General features: G+C 35.7%; 1 protein-coding gene across 1 annotated transcript in view; it reads left to right on the top strand.

Moving 5' to 3' along the window:
- The window catches only part of TRAK2 (trafficking kinesin protein 2), a 60,423-nt gene that overhangs the window by 10,684 nt on the left and 31,968 nt on the right, over nucleotides 1-17,771 (top strand). Inside the window, exon 2 of the mRNA XM_065880089.1 lies at nucleotides 13,252-13,543. Coding sequence (XP_065736161.1) covers nucleotides 13,453-13,543 — 91 coding nt within the window. The 5' untranslated portion in view covers nucleotides 13,252-13,452. The remainder of the gene's footprint in view (nucleotides 1-13,251; nucleotides 13,544-17,771) is intronic.

Raw genomic sequence — 17,771 nt, 5'->3', positions numbered from 1 at the left:
TAGGCATGTTGCATGGTGCTTTGGGGTTATTCAGACCAGTGGTATAAATCAAAACAAAGGGAAGCTTGTTGGTTAAGAGAGAGCACTCTCTGTCTGAAGGCAGAAAGGAAGAAGAGACTGGAAACCAACTACAATGTCTCTGAGGTAGCACTACTGTTCCTAAAGCCTTTAACAACCTAAAAAAAAATTTTCTTTTCAACCATTCTCTTTTTAGCTAGTACTAGGCTAAATGGCTGAGTGTGACTTTGTTTTATGTTTAGTCACAAAATTGAAAGATTACAAATGAGACATATTATTGATTGTGAGTTTCTTAAAGAAGATATTTGGTCATTTCTTATTTGATATGGGGCTTATTTTAAATGTATTCATAAACAGCTGCAAATGCTCTTTGTGGAAAACATGATAAAACTAAGCAGTGAGCCAAAGGTTCAGGTTTAGCTTTCTGACAAAACTGACAACTCATTCTCTTTAGTTATTACAAGAAAAGTGGGTACTGTGTCACAGCTATAACAATGATATATCACCCTTTTATCAACAAACTCTTATACAGAGTTTTCCATAAAGCAAATACAGTGCTTTCTTTCAAATATTCGATCTTAGCTTGATTTTGTTCTTCAAGGCAATTCATTTAGTTGATGCTGGACTGAAGTGTATTAATAATCAATTTTGTTCATTCAGTTACTTCTGTAATGCAGTGTGTTGACATTTTTAATCATTAAGCTTATAGCTGGGCATGTATTGCGAGCCTACTGTATGTCAGTTGCTTTAAGGTTTGGGGCATACAAAAATAAGATAGCTTCTTTCAAGGAGCTCATAGTGTAGTGAGGAAAAAAATTGAGCATACAGTCTTCTGGGAGCATCCAAGTAGGGGAGTCAGTAAATACTAATTAAGGAGCAAAATCACAATAAAAAATTTTAAGATTTCCTAAACCATTTTCTCCATGTTTCCACTGTATTTCTCTATAGTGATTAACAGTAAAATTCTCACAAAAGAGACGAGGACCTATACTTTTCTTAGGAGACAGTAAAGAAAGGACAGAGCATATTCATAGCCAGCCTAGAGAAAAGAACACCAGATGAGAAAGGCACTTGGTAACAGTGCCAAAGGAAGAGAAGCAAGCCAGCTGAATCCCTAGTGCTGAAGGGATGAAAGAAAAGGTACTTGAGGAACTAGCCAAGGGTCAAAAAACAGGTCCTAGGGTTTGGTCTCAAGCAGACAACTTCTGGGTTCTCTGATAATCTGGTTTCTCAGCCAACAGCAGGTTAGAAAAGGGAGAGGCACACTGGCAACAAAGATTGATAGCCTCACAGTGAGGGAGAAAAGAAAATTAGAAGAGGACTTGAGTCTCCAAAAAATTAGCAATTTGAGATCATTTAGTGTAGGGAGAAAGAACTCTTTAAAAGCTTATAATCCTGGAGCATATCGCCATAGTCACCATAATACAGTAATTGCTAGTCATAGTTATGCTCCTGAGTCATCAACTTCTTTTTATTCTATTCTATCTAAGGACTTTTTCCCCCTTCCCATTGCAGTCTGTTGGACTTTTCTCATTACCATGTCTTAACTTTAAGGAGAAAACATCTTACTATCAATGTTTCTAAAATAAAATGGGTATGGGGTGGGAGGATTGGGTACAAGTTTCCCCTGCTATCAGAAAGTAGAGCGTTCCTATGAAACCTTTTGGAAAGCCGGTATAAAGCGAAGTAATTACCTTAGGACACATCTTACTAACAGCTGCACAAAATAAGTCAGGATAAAGCGCAGATGGTCACAGACATGGTTCAAGGCTATAGAGGCTTGATGCTGAGATGCTGAGTGTAGTTCCCTGGGAAGGAGCTTGGTGGTGCCCCTCTCACTGCTCAGGGTGACCACTGCCTCTGTAACACTTCTCTGCAAAACAAATGTCTTTTTTTCATTTTTTTAGTTAGAGAAAACAGGTACTAATGTAGGTCTTTCATAAAAGCAAAGTGGCAGGGCTTCCCTGGTGGCGCAGTGGTTGAGAGTCCGCCTGCCGATGCGGGGGACCCGGGTTCGTGCCCCGGTCTGGGAAGATCCCACATGCCCAGAGCGGCTGGGCCCGTGAGCCATGGCCGCTGAGTCTGCGTGTCCGGAGCCTGTGCTCCGCAACGGGAGGGGCCGCAGCAGTGAGAGGCCTGCATACCGCAAAAAAAAAAAAAAAAGCAAAGTGGCATAAAGTCAACTTTCAAAAAGCGGGGGATACAAGTATTAAACGTTTTCTGGTTTTTTGCCACACTGTTGTCAAACCCGTTTCTAGGGGATGTTTTCAACTTCAGTGTAACTGATGGGCTTAACTGATATAGCCCTGCTTGTATGCTCACATTTCTTACTGAAACCCATGGGAGGCCTATGCAGATCTTTGTAAATTGGGTTAAGAAAGCCTTCAGTTTTCAGATGCTCTAACTGTCTTCTGTTTCTCATGTGGCTCCATTTTCTCCCTACTGCGGATTGCAAGGATGTAACTTGACTACAGATTGATTCATTCATTTAACAGATGTTTATTGAATGCCTGGCATTTGCAAGGTATTGAGATATAGGTGGACTTAATTTTTTGGAATAAGGATGTATTTTGATCTATAGTCCACTTATTATTTTTAGCAGCTCAGAACAAGTAGCAGATTGATTGATTCCTGAATTTCATTGGCAAACCAAAATCATCCACTACATGTCAATTCTCCCTCAAAAGTTAACCTTATCTTGAAGTCCTGGAGTTGACTGTGACAACTGATTCGGAAAACAGCGAGTCTTATGTCTAAACCATAATATAATTTGAATGTCTCTTGCCTAGTAGAATTATATTACTAACATGGTTATATGTCTTAGATATGCAGAATTCTAGAATCATTTGAGAATTATATATGTTTATAAATATGTTTATAATAAATATTCTATCCTGACCATCACTCACCCCCATTTTAAGTTACACCCTGTTCCTGGTCGTATAAGATTGCATATCCTGGTGCCACTGATTACTTCATTGATCTGAAGAGCTATCTTGCCTACAGTTTTTCTTTTGGCAGCTTTTAGAAACTTTTACTTCTAAAGGCTTTAAGTATTTTAATTTTAAAATAACTGAAGACTTTAGGATCACCTTAAGCCACCAAAAGCAAGTTTATGTTTGATTGTTAGAGGAGACAGAAATGAGGACACAAAAGAATCTAAAAAGGAGAGGATATATGTATGTGTATAACAGATTCACTTCGCTGTACACCTGAAACTAACACAACATTGTAAATCAACTATACTCCAATAAAAATTTTTTTTAAAAATGAGGACGTGGATTTTGAACTTCTTCTTGAATTTCTGTTTTTAAATTTTGAATTTACTTTACTGCTCTGTGAAAGTGCTGTTTCAGGGCATCTTCTTGGCTATTTGATTTGAAGCTAAGTCTGGAAGAGCAGATTATACAGAAGTATTCTTAAGTCTGCCAGCATGATTATATCTGTTTGGTTTATTTCTTAACCTTCTGTGAAGTGTTTGTAGGTTTTCAGGTGATGGTGTCTTTTGATTTACTCTACTACCTAAATTTTACCAGTTAACGTTGAAAGAAAATGCTTTCTGATTTGTTGTGGAAGGATTTATTTGGTTCTAGAAGTATAGTACATATTTTAGTACCCACATAATCTATTATGTAAAATACCTCTGCTCGAGATGTTTCCCCCCATTTTTGGTTAAGAGAATAGGAAATCCACAAACTTTATAATGCCATTTCCTCTGCATTATCCATTTTTGAAGACCTATAATTGTTTTTTTCTTTTTTTAATCATTACTTTAGTCAAAAGGACATAATTTTCTGTGTTTAAAAAAAGATTTAAAATATAGCTATGATGACTTTATTAATATCCTGGAATATAAATTCCTAATAGCAATCACTCTTGTGAATATTTTAACATGTCTATACCTAAATGTCATCTGAGTATCCAGACAGACCCTTTAAGAACTAAACAGTTGGCTTGAACCTTCAGTTTCATGTTATGGAGAAGCCAAAAACCCTCCCTAAGATTTCTGCAAATTCCTAGTGTTCTGTGGCCTCTGAGTTACTGCCATCTGGATGGGATTTCTTCCCCTTGCCTTCTCTCTCCCTCTCTAGAGGGGAAAAAACAAACAATTGTTTCCCTAGTCTTATGCAGAGCATCTTTGCCTTCCTTTGATGCTGCAAGGCCTTACCTTCCACCCTAAGTGCCTTTTCCATGTATTTTCCTGAACAAAAAGCATTTCTTTCCTAGGAGGACCTCCACTGTTGATGTTAAAATGATGAAATGTGTGCCTTGTTAGGTTTAATTTGATAATAATAACCCTTAAAGTAACTTATTTTCTCCATTTACCAAACTTTCAAAAATTTCAGTAATTCACACTAAACGCAGTCTCCATTCTTTAAAGAAGTTATAAGAAAACCCTATGCTGAAAAAGCTTTTGCAGTGTTAGAATTGATTATACTATATAACATTATGTAGCTCTTTTGCCAGGTGGTTCAGAGAAGATAGTGCCCTCTTAAAAGGATACAGAATTTCAGATAGAGTTCAAGTATGGAGTTGATGTTTCTCTTAGAGAACTAAACCAAGACTATTTTGTGAATGTGTGCAAGAAGACTACCCTTTTGAGGTTTGCATTTAGTAATTTTGAGCTATTTTCTATCCGATTTTCTTTGACTAAACTACATATGACGTCACTAAATTATTTTTGACTGCCAAATAATAATTTGCCATGGATTTCACATTTCTAAGCCAATCATGATCTTTTACAGAAACAAGTTTGAAAAAAATGGGTTATGGGAAAAAGGGATAAAACTAGAGATGTATAACTAGTAGCCTATGCTGGTTTTAGGATTTTTATATATCTACTCTCTTTTTTGATACTCACTGTCACTGGGAAATCATGCAAAAGTTGGAATTCCTGTCTAGAAGTAGAATTTTGAAAATATGATGTTGATACTATTATACTTATTCAGTTACTTGTTGCATTTTCTTTAAGAGTTTTGTGTCATTGTTTTCTTCTGTGGTGCAAAAATACTGTGATTTAAGGTATAGACCAGAGGTCAGCAAACTATAGCCAGTGGGCCAAATGTAGCCAGTTCTATAAGCTAAGAATGGTTTTTCCATTTTTAAAGGGTTAAAAACAATAACAACAACAAAGATAATAGATGACTGAAGGCTTACATACTACCCAGCTTTTTACAAAAAAGTTTAGATTCTTGAGTTTTAAGTGGATGAGCAATTGTTAGAAAGTCACTGATGGAAAAAATTCGTGGTTATATAATTGTATATTCTGAATACTGTGTAATTCATTACTAAGTGAGTTACATTAAAAAGATGGCATAGATTGACAATATGTTGGCATGGAAAGATAAATGAGTAGGCTACTAAACGCATATCAACAGTCTATCTCCCAGTGAAAGATGGTAAAAGATTACAAGGAGCTTTTATTTGATTGCCCATATTTATCTACTGCCTGAATGTTTTTTGAATGAACATATGACTTTATTTATAATGAAAGACAAAGGTGCACACACGCATATGTGTGTGTTGTGTTTGTGTGTTTTAAAGAAAAAGAGAGAAACCGAATGGAAATTTCAGTGTCACTTGTGGCTGATTTTCATCAGATGATAAATAGGTTTGTTTAAGGAATGTAACTTATTATGTAGCACTTTTAAACTCTTGTCATCTTTGAACTTTAAACATTTTTCCCTTCAAAACTTTTACCAGATAACCAAACACCTGAAGATGTCAACATTGAGGCTTAATCTCACTTGTATTTTTTTTTAACCATTTCTTTAGTTGAAATCTAATTACAGTGCTTTAGAGCAGCTAGGTAGTAATATAAAAGCAGCATGGCCTTTTAAGAAATTGTCAGGAACTGTGCCCCACATAGTTTACATTGCAGAGATTGCTAGTTCTGCATACATTGTCTCCAGAAAATGTTTTCACCTCCAGGCACATGTTCAGACATTAAGGATTGAAGAGTTGCAATAATGATTATACGATAAGTAGCCTGCCAAAAGAACAGTAGGACTTCATAGATTTTTTTAAAATTTCCCTTTTATCCCCATACCCTGCTCCAAATTCCCCTACTCTCCTCCCCGCAAGGCAAGCATTTTAATGTATTCATAATACAGAAAAAATTTAATTTATGTGAATTGCATTATGGTGTCTCTCTCCTTTTGCTTCTGCTTTATTCACTCAGCACTGTGCTTCTAGTGCTGTATTGTTCCATGGTATGTATCCACATTTTACCTATTACTCTAGAGGGAGTAGGCCCTCAGCTTACTACCACAAATAGCAGTGCAGGAAACAATCTCACACCTGTCTCTTTATGGGCTGATGTGAGAATTTCTTTGAGATAGATATACCTGGGAGCAGAATTGCTGGATCAAAGGGTATGTGTGTACTTAATTTGACAACATAGTTTCCATGGTTCTTTTGAACGGCTGCACTAGTCTGCATACCCATCATGGGCTTTTTATTTGGGTAAATTTTTGTAAGAGTTTCTCTACGGCCAGTAGTTAGTGACAAGAAAGGATTACCTTAGGTAAGAATAATTGTTAGAACTCCTGAATTATTGTTAGGTGGCAATCCCAGATGAGATATAGAGCCATGCTTTTTATAAAAGCATGTTCTTTTTGAGAGCTAGAGCTGTTGACAATGTGGAAGCGTAGGAACTGATATGAATCCTATATCTTCTAAGTCTGCGTCCCATGACCAGGTACCATGAAATGGTGTTGTTTGTATTTTATAGTGCTACATCCTTATCTATTTAACTTTTAAATTATATTAAGCACATAAGTAATGCTCACTGTTTACAAAATACTATTATATATGCTTTATAAGTATTAACTCATTTAAGCCACATAAATAGGTACTATTATTGTTCCCATTTTATAAATGAGGAAACTGAGGCACAGAGAGATTGTTTTAATATTACCAATTGGTGAATGTAGATAACTAATGAAAAGTCTATGAAAATAAATGGGTTATGTAGTATATGTTATTTCATAGTCCATTACAAATACAAAGGTGCTATTTAACTTTTCTGACTTTAACTTTTGAATACCAATATGTGTAACTCATTGAAATGCCAAATGGGAAAAGGAAGCATATTTATTAACATGTTTAATATTATACTTCCAAGAATTTGAAAATAAAATCCACAGATAGTGATAACTCTTTATTAGGTGCCATAGTTGTTACTGTAGCACACTGGGTGTGTAAATTTTCCAGATGGGTAAAACTTAATTATTTAAACACCATAAAATATTATCTTTTAACATTTTCTTTTAAATCCTGCTTTCCTAACTTCTTAAAGCGTAGGTATGAAAGCATGATTTAATGTTTTCCTCATGATTGGGGTCATATTTTAATAATTGTCATTGCACTTTGATGAGGATGTCGATGTAAAATATGAAACATAAGGATTCTAGTAATGACTAGACCTGGCTTTCGTGAAAAAGTGCCTAATATTCTTTTTATTTTGGATTATTTGCCTAATTTTAGAAAAGGTAAAGTACAGAATATACAATCACAGTTGTGTAATGTGGCTGCTGTAAAATTAATCATCAGCTCACAGAGGGTTCCTTGCCTAGAAAACCTTCTTCAGTGTTGCTGTGGTAGTTTTAGCTCCTAGTGATTTGAAGACCCTGATGAATCAGATACTTATTGGCAGTCACCCATTCTCTTGCTATTTACTGTTTGTTGAGGAAGTATAGAGAAACAGTATCCCTTTCCACTGCAGTAGTTCAGACTGGATTACTGGAATATAAATTCAGTATCTTTGCAAACAAGACAGCAGACTAATTTTTTCTTCAAACCTTCTTTAATATTTGGCTTGAAACCAAATGCCAAGCACAAGCAACATCTAAAATTATGCCTCCAGGGCTTCCCTGGTGGCACAGTGGTTAAGAATCCGCCTGCCAATGCAGAGGACATGAGTTGGAGCCCTGGTCCAGGAAGATCCCACATGCCACGGAGCAACTAAGCCCGTGCGCCACAACTACTGAGCCTGCACTCTAGAGCCTGCGAGCCACAACTACTGAGCTCGCGCGCTGCAACTACTGAAGCCCGCGTGCCTAGAGCCCGTGCTCCGCAACATGAGAAGCCACCGTGATGAGAAGCCCGCGCACCGCAACAAAGAGTAGCCCCTGCACGCCGCAACTAGAGAAAGCCCGTGCGCAGCAACAAAGACCCAATGCAGGGGCTCAAACCCATGTCCCCTGCATTGGCAGGCAGATTCTCAACCACTGTGCCACCAGGGAAGCCCCCCATTTTATCTCTGAAAGCAGTACTGGTGATAGATGGATGAACACTAAAATAGAAATAGTGTAAAAAATTGAAAGTGAGGAAATTATACATATTAAATATATGTCTGGACAATAAGAATGATTACGAAGGACAGTCCCAGGATGTGTGAAAAAAGATGTGCCTGTGCAGTTGAGAGTCAGCCAACGGTGAAGAAATATGCATGTCTGAAATGGTTTCAGCAGAGGATCATCTCTAAAATGGGATGCCTGTTTAGTCAAAGGTTTGAAATTCAGGTTAAAGTTGTAGTTCAAGAACTTAAAGGCTGAGCATGGTGAGTGAAAGTGGCGCTGTGGAAACTTATCAAAAGCCACAGACGCACCATGGGTTCAAGGCCTTTTCTAATCTGCAGGTGAAACTCTGGTGTGGATTCCTTAGCTGCCAGAGTTTGCCTCCCTTATGTTGGTGGAGATTGTGGCAGGGAGGGGTTGCCTGCCTCAGTAAATGTTCATTGTAAACAAAACAGGACACTTATTTTTTTTAATGCCAAAAACATACCAGCTCGGAGGAAATACAGACACCATAAACCTAAATTTCACTCATGGTTTTGGACTTTTAGACTAACGGATTTCTTTTAGACTAACGGCTTTAACAGCCTTTTGGAATTTGTCCTGCTTGTAAGTAGAGCTGCCTCCATGTAGTTTATATTCTGAAAACCCTACTGGTCATTAAATTGAATGATACAAAAAAAGAGGGATCAAGTATTTGCTAGGACCAAATAGCCCCTCAGGGTGAACTTCACAGTTGCTGGTAGAGTAACTGTTTCGGAATGTAGTGTACTGTGGCTCACCCATGAAGCTGCCCTTGGTGTTGGTGTGTGGGCTCTGCCTTTGTAAGATCTGCTTCTCACTATCCAGGTTGGATTTCAGGGGTGACACCCCCTGCCACCCTTTTTTTCAGCTTTTAGCACTGAAGCCATTGTATAGTCTTTTTTTTGTGGTTCAATATCTGATTTTAAAATTATTGTGTATTTTTTGTAAATTTTATCTTTGATGTAGCCAGATACATTAAAAATTAGTGAGTCTCTGTCTTTGTTGAAAATCTATGATTTAATATAGGAAACATGGTCCATTTATTTTATGTTTTAAATTATAGAGTTTATCTTTTGTCTGGATGAAGGTTGACACTGTCTACAAGAGCTGCTGCTGGAGTTGGTGATTGGCACTGTTCCCACTTCTGCATTCAGATGAGCAGCCAACATGTATTTTAAATTAATCCCCAAAGTATTATTTGTACAATAAAAATTTTAAATATATTTTTCCAATTTAAATGTTTGTCACATCATTATATTTACTGTATTTCTAGGCTCTGCACTCTTGTCAAAGTGAAGTGTCCTGAATTGTTTTAGCCTTTTCTATAAGTCTGTTTTGGCCAGAGTATCCCGTTTTAAGGAAGTAGCAAGATTTTTTTAAGGCACAGGGCCTATATTTAGGCCCTCACTGTTGACCATTTTAGTTTCCATGGCTAGGCTAACTAAGTCATCAGCATGTTGTATTCTGCCAGCAAGGTTTATATCAATGACAAGTTTTGTTTGTTCTTTTTAAGTCTCATTCTTATTAAAATAAGTCACTTAGCTGGTTTACTTCATTTTTTCCTAAATGTGCAAGAATTACAAAGGCTGGCTTCTTGTTAAATAACGCATGCTTGGTTGACTGTTTTATTAAAAAAAGCCGTGAAGTTGTTCCTAAAAAGAGTGAATAAAGATCCAGCATAGCAAGTAGATGATACTCAAGGAGTTACTAAGAATAAGTGTGTACAAACTAGGAAATGCACTGAATATGTGTTGCTTGTGCTTGCCAAAGTTTAGTTTCTACTACATTTAGAACTCTGACTCTGCAAGCTTTCAGTTTGTTCATGAATCACAGAGGTAGAAAGAAAATGATTAAGGGCACAAAACTAACATCACTCATCAGAGGGCAGGAAGTAAATGTGACTTCTTAGGTTGCGAGCAGATTGTATTAGCAGTCAACAGTAGGGTTTACAGTGTGCCCAAGTTTGTGTAAGGTACAGTAATAATAATGATAATGATAAAATTGTACTATTTGGTGGTGGTAGAAATAATAATAACTAATATTTACATAGTATTTACTGTATTCTAAGGTATTGTTCTAAGAGCTTTACATGTATTAACTCATGTAATTTCCCCAGTGACCATCTGAGGTAGGTGCTACTGTTATCCTTTCATAACTCACTTAATCCCCATAGTAACCCCATAAAGTAGACCATGTTATTAAGCCCATTTTACAATGAAGAAACAAGGTTAAGTAACTTATTCAAGGTCATGCAACTAGCAGTAGAGCTGGAGTTCAGAATCCATGTTCTTAACCACTCTGGTAGGCTCAATAACGGCCTCCTCCCAACCTCACTGGATGGGGGTGGGCAAATCTTTACTGGTTTGATGCACTTTCGTTCCATTGCCCTTTCAGTGGTTAATTTGGGAATGGCAGTTTGGACAATAAGATAGCACATGGGGCAGAATTTAATTGCACACAGTAGACTGATCTTGGATGTGAAAATGAATTTTTGACAACTGGAATTAAAATCAAAGTACCTAAACAAATACTTTTGAGCTTTACTTCATGTTGCACTGGCTAGTACAGATTGCTATGTTGACAGACATGTTTCAAGAAAATAATTGTTTATATAAAATAGAATTTTAAAAATTTATAAAAATTTTCTGAATTCAAATATAGGAAAATTTTTATGTCAACATAAAATTATAAACTTTTCTGGGAAGGAATGTTGTTTATTATGTGTTTTTCCTTGTACATTTTTTTTTCATTTATGAAGTGTAAAAACAGCAACCCTATGCCAATAACCACAGAAGTTTTTGAAATTTTACTTGTCCACGGAAATCCATGAAAGCCTGGATGTTGCATATCTCGTTGTATACTTACTAAACTCCATTCTTTCCGTCTTGCTTCCTGATCACTTACAGCCTGACTTTGGGCCTAATCTCTTGATTGAACTGGTTTCTAGAAGGTTACTGTTGATTTTATGGTCTCTGTATACCACCTTTTTTAAACCAAAGATCTTTTTTGACTTTTCTGTAATGTTTAATTCTGCTGCCCGTTCTGTCTCTGAAATTCTCTTCCCTAGTAGTTGCTGACAGTGTGTCTCTGTGCTACCTCAGTGACCATTTTCAGTCTCCTTTAGTGCTTTTATTTTGGTCTTTTCTATTTCTTGGTGGTGACTCTTGTAAAAAAAACACATCATGTTTATAATGCCTGTAAATAGTAGGCATGAAAATGAATTAGCCATAAATAGAAGCTGCATGTTGCTAAGTAGACACTATTTAGTAGAGACTGTCTTTTGATATAAAGCTAAGTTTATAATTAATATTGAAGATTTTTTGATTGCAACAATTGGGTTTTTTAAAATACACGCATATATTTAATGCATTATATTCCTTTGTATATACCATTATTAAACTATTTCTTTATGGATATCTTGATTCCAGTTGTGTACGTATGCTTTAAAAAAAGAAAATACTGTATGGGCATCCTTAGGCCTACATCTTGGCATACTCTGTGAGTATCTCCATCATATAAATTCCTAATGGTAGAATTGTTAAGTTATGGTGTATGTGCATTGAAAACTTCGGTAGGCATTGCCAAATAGCCTTTCTAAAAGCTTGTATCAATTTGTACTTTTATCAACAGTATAAGTACCGCTTTCTCCGTACCCCTCCAACAATGAATATAATAAAACTTAATGTTTGCTGATCTAATGGATGAAAAATATTTTCTTTACATTTTTATTTATTTTAATTATAAGTGAGGTTGAGCATCTTTTATATCAGTGGTTTTCAACTGGGGGCAACTTTGCCCCCCCAGGGGACATTTGATACTGTCTGGAAACATTTGGGGGTTGTTAAAACTAGGAGAGGGTCTGGGAAGAGGGATCTACTGGCATGCTGCTAAACATCTTACAATGCACACAACAAAGTATTATTTTCCAGACCCAAATATCAGTAGTGCCAGGGTTGAGAAACCCTGTTTTATATTCTTCCGTTTCATCTTTGTTGGTTTATATCTATAATTTCTAAGTTATTTTATTGTTTGCTTTAGAGTTTATAGTATACATTTTTAATTTATCACAGTTCCCCTTTGAGTGATATTTTACTATTTCATGTATGGTATAAACACCTTGCTATAGTATATTTCCATTTTTCTCCTCCTGGCCTTTATGCTGTTGTTTTAATATGTTTTACTTCTGAGTATGTTATAGACCCCACAATATATTATTATTATTTTACTTTAAACAGTAGATTATCTTTAAATTTTTAAAACAGCTTTAATGAATTATAATTTACATTAGATTGCACATATTTCAAATATACAATTTGATAAGTTTTGACATATGTATATACTTGTGAAACCATTGTCACAATCAAAATAATGAACATATTTATCATCCGCCAGACTTTCCTCTTGCCCCTTGGTCATCCCTCCCCAACCCCAGGCAACCACTGATCTGCTTTCTGTCACTATAGATAAGTTTACATTTTCTAGAATTTTATATAAATGGAATCATAAACTATGTGATTTTTTTGTCTGACCCTTTCATCCAGTATATTATATCTAGATTTATCCATGTGGTGTGTGTATCATTAGGAAGACATTCTTTTTTTTTTTTTTTTTTTTTTTTTCCTGCGGTACGCGGGCCTCTCACTGTTGTGGCCTCTCCCGTTGCGGAGCACAGGCTCCGGATGTGCAGGCTCAGTGGCCATGGCTCACGGGCCCAGCCACTCCGCGGCATGTGGGATCTTGCCGAACCAGGGCACGAACCCACATCCCCTGCATCGGCAGGCGGACTCTCAACCACCGCGCCACCAGGGAAGCCCGGAAGACATTCTTAATGACAGACGTTCTGGGTAATTGGTCTGCTGTTATTAATGAGCATGCTGAATTCTAAAGTCACTTGATGTGTTCTTTGTTTTAGGTCATGACCATCCAAGGAGTGATAATCACATGAGAGCGCTCATTGCTCCAGATGTCATTTGACCATCAAAACAAAAAAATCTGTTTAAAAGGAAATATCCATTTGACCAGAACCTTTCTTTATTGAATGGCTTGATGGATTTCCTTTACTCTGATTCAAACCAAAGCTGTCCTGCTCAACCAAAACAAGAAAGGATCTTGCATGAGTCAATCCCAGAATGCCACTTCTACATCACCGACGGGTGAAGAAAACCTCATGAATATCAATCACAGAGACTCAGAGAGCATCACTGGTGAGTCCAGTTTAATAAATGAAGTGCTGTTGGTTACAGGATAAAATGCGTATAAGACCCACCATGATGGAACTCAGCCTCTCTTTCCAGCCTGGTCTCCTCAGAGACCACTGAATTAATCTCTCCATCCCCAGGTCTCCTATGGCATTATCAAAATCTGCCTTGGGTGCTGTTCCTTGTCTGCATCTGACTCCCTGTACCGTGTGAGCCCTGGTCAGTAGGAACTGCATCATACTTATCTCCCTTATCTTGTCTTCCTATTCCTATCTTCCTGTCTCCGCAAGAACAGGGTTGCTTGTGTTTCTGTGCCCTGCAGTCACCTAACAACAGTATGTGGCACATAAGAGGCTCTCAGGACATATAGGGTATGCAAAAACAGGTACAGCCCCATAAGTCCTTATCTGCAAGACTAAATTTTAAAAACTCTGTACACCCAAAATTTTTTCTAAACTTTGGTTCTAAAACTCACTGGTCCACAAAACCTGACCTGTCCAGTTGTTTCTAGACATCTCACTTAGTTGGAATACTTGTTTGCTGAAATTGTATTAATGTGTTTAAATATGGGATACTGCTACAAAACCAGTTGGAGGTGTTATATAACATACAGTATAAACAGTACTACTTTTCTAAAACTCCATAAAATTCTGCAACCCATCTAAACCTAAAGTTTTTCCCATTTTTTGTTCAGCTTTATTGAGATACCTGCATTAAGATACTATAAGATGCACCCGTTTTAAGTGTACAGTTTGGTTCAGTATGGCCTGTGGGCCATAGTTTGCTGACCTCTGCACAACAGCATCAACACTTGTTAATGTCAGTGTTTTTGATTTTAACCATTCTAGTAGGTGTGTACTGGTACCTCTGTGTGGTTTCACTTTCTTTTTCCCTGATGACTAATGATGTTCAGTGTCTTCTCACGTGCTTGTTGGCTATTTCTAGATATTTTGAGTTGTCTATTTAAATCATTTGCCCATTTTTATATCTGTCTTACTACTGAATTGTAGTAAATATTCTTTTTATATTCTGTGTAAATCCTTTGTTAGGTAAAGGGGTGCAAATATTTTCTCCCAGACCATGGCTCGCCTTTTCATCTTCTTAATGGTGTCTTTTGAAGAGCAAAAGTTTAAAATTTTGGTGGAGCCCAGTTTATCAATTTTTGCTTTTATAGTTCATATTTTTTGTGTCATTTCTAAGAAATCTTTGCATACTTGAAGATCGCAAAGACATTCTCCTTTGTTTTCTTTGAAGAGTTTTATAATTTTTGCTTTTACATTTAGTTCAATTTTATAATTAATTTTGAATATATAATGAAGTAGGGTCCAGATTTCTTTTTCCCAGTTGAATGTTTAATTGTTCCTGCACCATTTGTTGAAAATATTATCTTTTACACTATTGAATTACCTTGGTAATTTCATTGAAAAATCATTTGATTATGTATGTGTGGATCTATTCCTGGACTCTCCATTCTGTTTCTTTAATCCCTAAGTCTATCTTTACATAAATACCACAGTGTTTTGATTACTGTAACTCTGTAGTAAATCTTGAAATCAGGTAGTATAATTTCTCGAAGTTTGCTCTTCTTTTTAAAAAATTATTTTGGCCATTCTAGACCTTTCACATTTCTATATAAATTTTAAAACCAGCTTGTCAATTTCTGCCAACAAAGATTAATGGTATTTTGAATGGAATCATATAGACTTTGTAGAGAATTGACATCTTAAGACTATTGAGTCTTCTAATCCGTGAACATGATATATCTCTCCATTTATTTAGGTCTTCTTTAATTTCTCTTAATGGTATTTGTAGTTTTTATTACACAGGTCTTCCACATATTTTATTAAATTTAATCCTAAATTTTTAATTTTTTTCTGCTACTATAAATGACATTGTTTATTTAATTTTATTTTCCAGCTGTTTATTACTAGTATGTAGAAATGAAATTGATTCTTTATATATTGACTTTGTATTCTGCAACTTTGCTTAACTTAGTTTTATTAACTTTCTTGTAGATTCCTTAGCATTCGCTACATAAACCATAATGTCTGCAAATGGAGACAGTTTTACATATTCCTTTTCAATCTAGATGTGTTTTATTTCTTTTTCTTGCCCTTTGAATGGGACAGGATTTCAGTATATTTTTGAATAAAAGTGGTGGGAGCAAACATCCTTGCCAAATTTCCAATATTAGGAGTGAAGTTACGGTCTTTCACCAGAAGTTTTTTGAGAATGCCCTTTTTCAAATTGAGAAAGTGTCCTTCTCTTCCTAGTTGGATGACAGGTTTTTGTCATGAATGGGTATTGAATTTTGTCAAATACCTATTTTCCATTACTGAGATGGTTTTTCTTTTTTAATCCATTGGTGTGGTGAATTCTATTGATTTATTTTTTAATTTTAAACCAGCTTTGCATTCCTGGGGAAAACTCTACTTGGTCATGATGTATCATCATTCTTATATATTGTGGATTTGATTTACTAATGTTTGTGTGTGTGTGTGTGTGTGTGTGTGTGTGTGTGTGTGTGTGTTTCCCATTCGTTGGTTTGTACTCCTTTTTTTGCAACGTCTTTGCATGATTTTGGTATTAGGGCAATGCTGGCCTCATAAAATGAGTTGTGAAGTATTCCCTTCTCTATATTTGAAAGAGTTTTTTGTAGAATTGGTATGGTAACATTTTCCATCCTTTTACTTTTAACTTATCTGAATATTCAAGGGACATCTCCTATAGATAGTTTAAAGTCAGATCTTTTTTTCATCTAGTCTGACAATCTCTACTTTCTAATTGGTATGTTTAGACCATTTACATTTAATATAATTATCAGTTTAGTTGAGTCTACTGAACTCCTACTTGTTTTCTCTTTGTTCCATTTAAAAGTTCTTTCTTCCTTTTTTCCCCTCATTCCTTTCCTCTTTTGAGTTGTTTGTTTGTTGGTTTGTTTTTTTTAGGATTCCATTTTAATTCCACTATTGACCTAAGTAGCTATACCTCTCTTTTTTCTCAGTAGTTGCTCTGAGTTTGCAATATGCATTTTTAAATTTATCACAGTCTATCTTCAGATAACATTATACTATTCCATAAAGTGACACACAGTATTCTTCCATTTCCCCCTGCCATTGTATTATTCTTGCCATGCCTTTTATATTTACATATGTTATATACATAATTGTTATTATTTTTGCTTTAAACAGTTATAAGTTAAATACATTATGAGAATAAAAGGCTTATATATTTCCACACAGATTTACCATTTCTGTCACTCTATTTCTTTTTGTAGATTGAACTTCCCATCTTATATCCTTTTTGCCTGAAGAACTTCAGCATTTCTTGGAATATAGGTCAGCTGGCAATGACTAGTCAAAGTTTTTTGCTTGTCTGAAAAGTCTTTATTTCACCATTTTTAAAAGGTGTTTTCACTGGTGCAGAATTCTAAGTTGACTTTTTTATACACTTCAATGACATTCCATTGTCATCTACCTTGCACTGCTTCTGATGAGATCAGTTTTGTCTTTGTTCCCTCAAATGTAATGTGTCTTTTTTTCTCTCTCTGCTTTTAAGATTTTTCTCTTTGGGTTTCTTTGTGTTTATCCTGCTTAGAGTCACTGAACTTCATTGAAATATAGATTTATAGTTTTGATTAAATTTGGAAGATTTTGACTGTTATTTCTTCAAATATCCTTGCTGCTCCCTCTTCTCTTCTGTGACTCCAATTCCATGTGTGTTAGACTGATGGTTATTGTGATGCAAGTCACTGATGCTCTGGTTTTTTTCCTAATCTTTTTTCACATTCGTTTCCATTGCTATGCCTTCAAGTCTACTGTTCTTTTCTTCTGGATAGTATCTAATATGTTAATGTTATCCAGTGAATTTTTAAATTTAGATATTGTACTCTAGTTCTATTTGAATTTTATAAATATAGGAATACTTTCTGTTTCTCTTTTCATCAAATTCATGTTTTCCTTTTAAATCTTTGAGCATATTAATAATGGCTATTTCGAAATTGCTGTTTACCACGTTTATCATCTTTGTCTTTACTCGGCTTGTTTCTATTGATTTATTTTCCAACTGGTAATGGGTTACAAATTGCTTATTCTTTGAATATCTAGTAATTTTTTATCAAATGCTGAATATTTTGAATGTTATGTTGTTTGATGTTTGAATTTTCTTGTCTTATTTGAAAAACTGTTATTATTTTGGCAGGTCCTCAAGCTACTTGCTGATAATATCAGTTCTT

Source organism: Phocoena phocoena, chromosome 7 (genome assembly GCF_963924675.1).
Source record: "Phocoena phocoena chromosome 7, mPhoPho1.1, whole genome shotgun sequence".
Classification (NCBI taxonomy): domain Eukaryota; kingdom Metazoa; phylum Chordata; class Mammalia; order Artiodactyla; family Phocoenidae; genus Phocoena; species Phocoena phocoena.
This window is presented reverse-complemented; position numbering and strand designations above follow the sequence as displayed.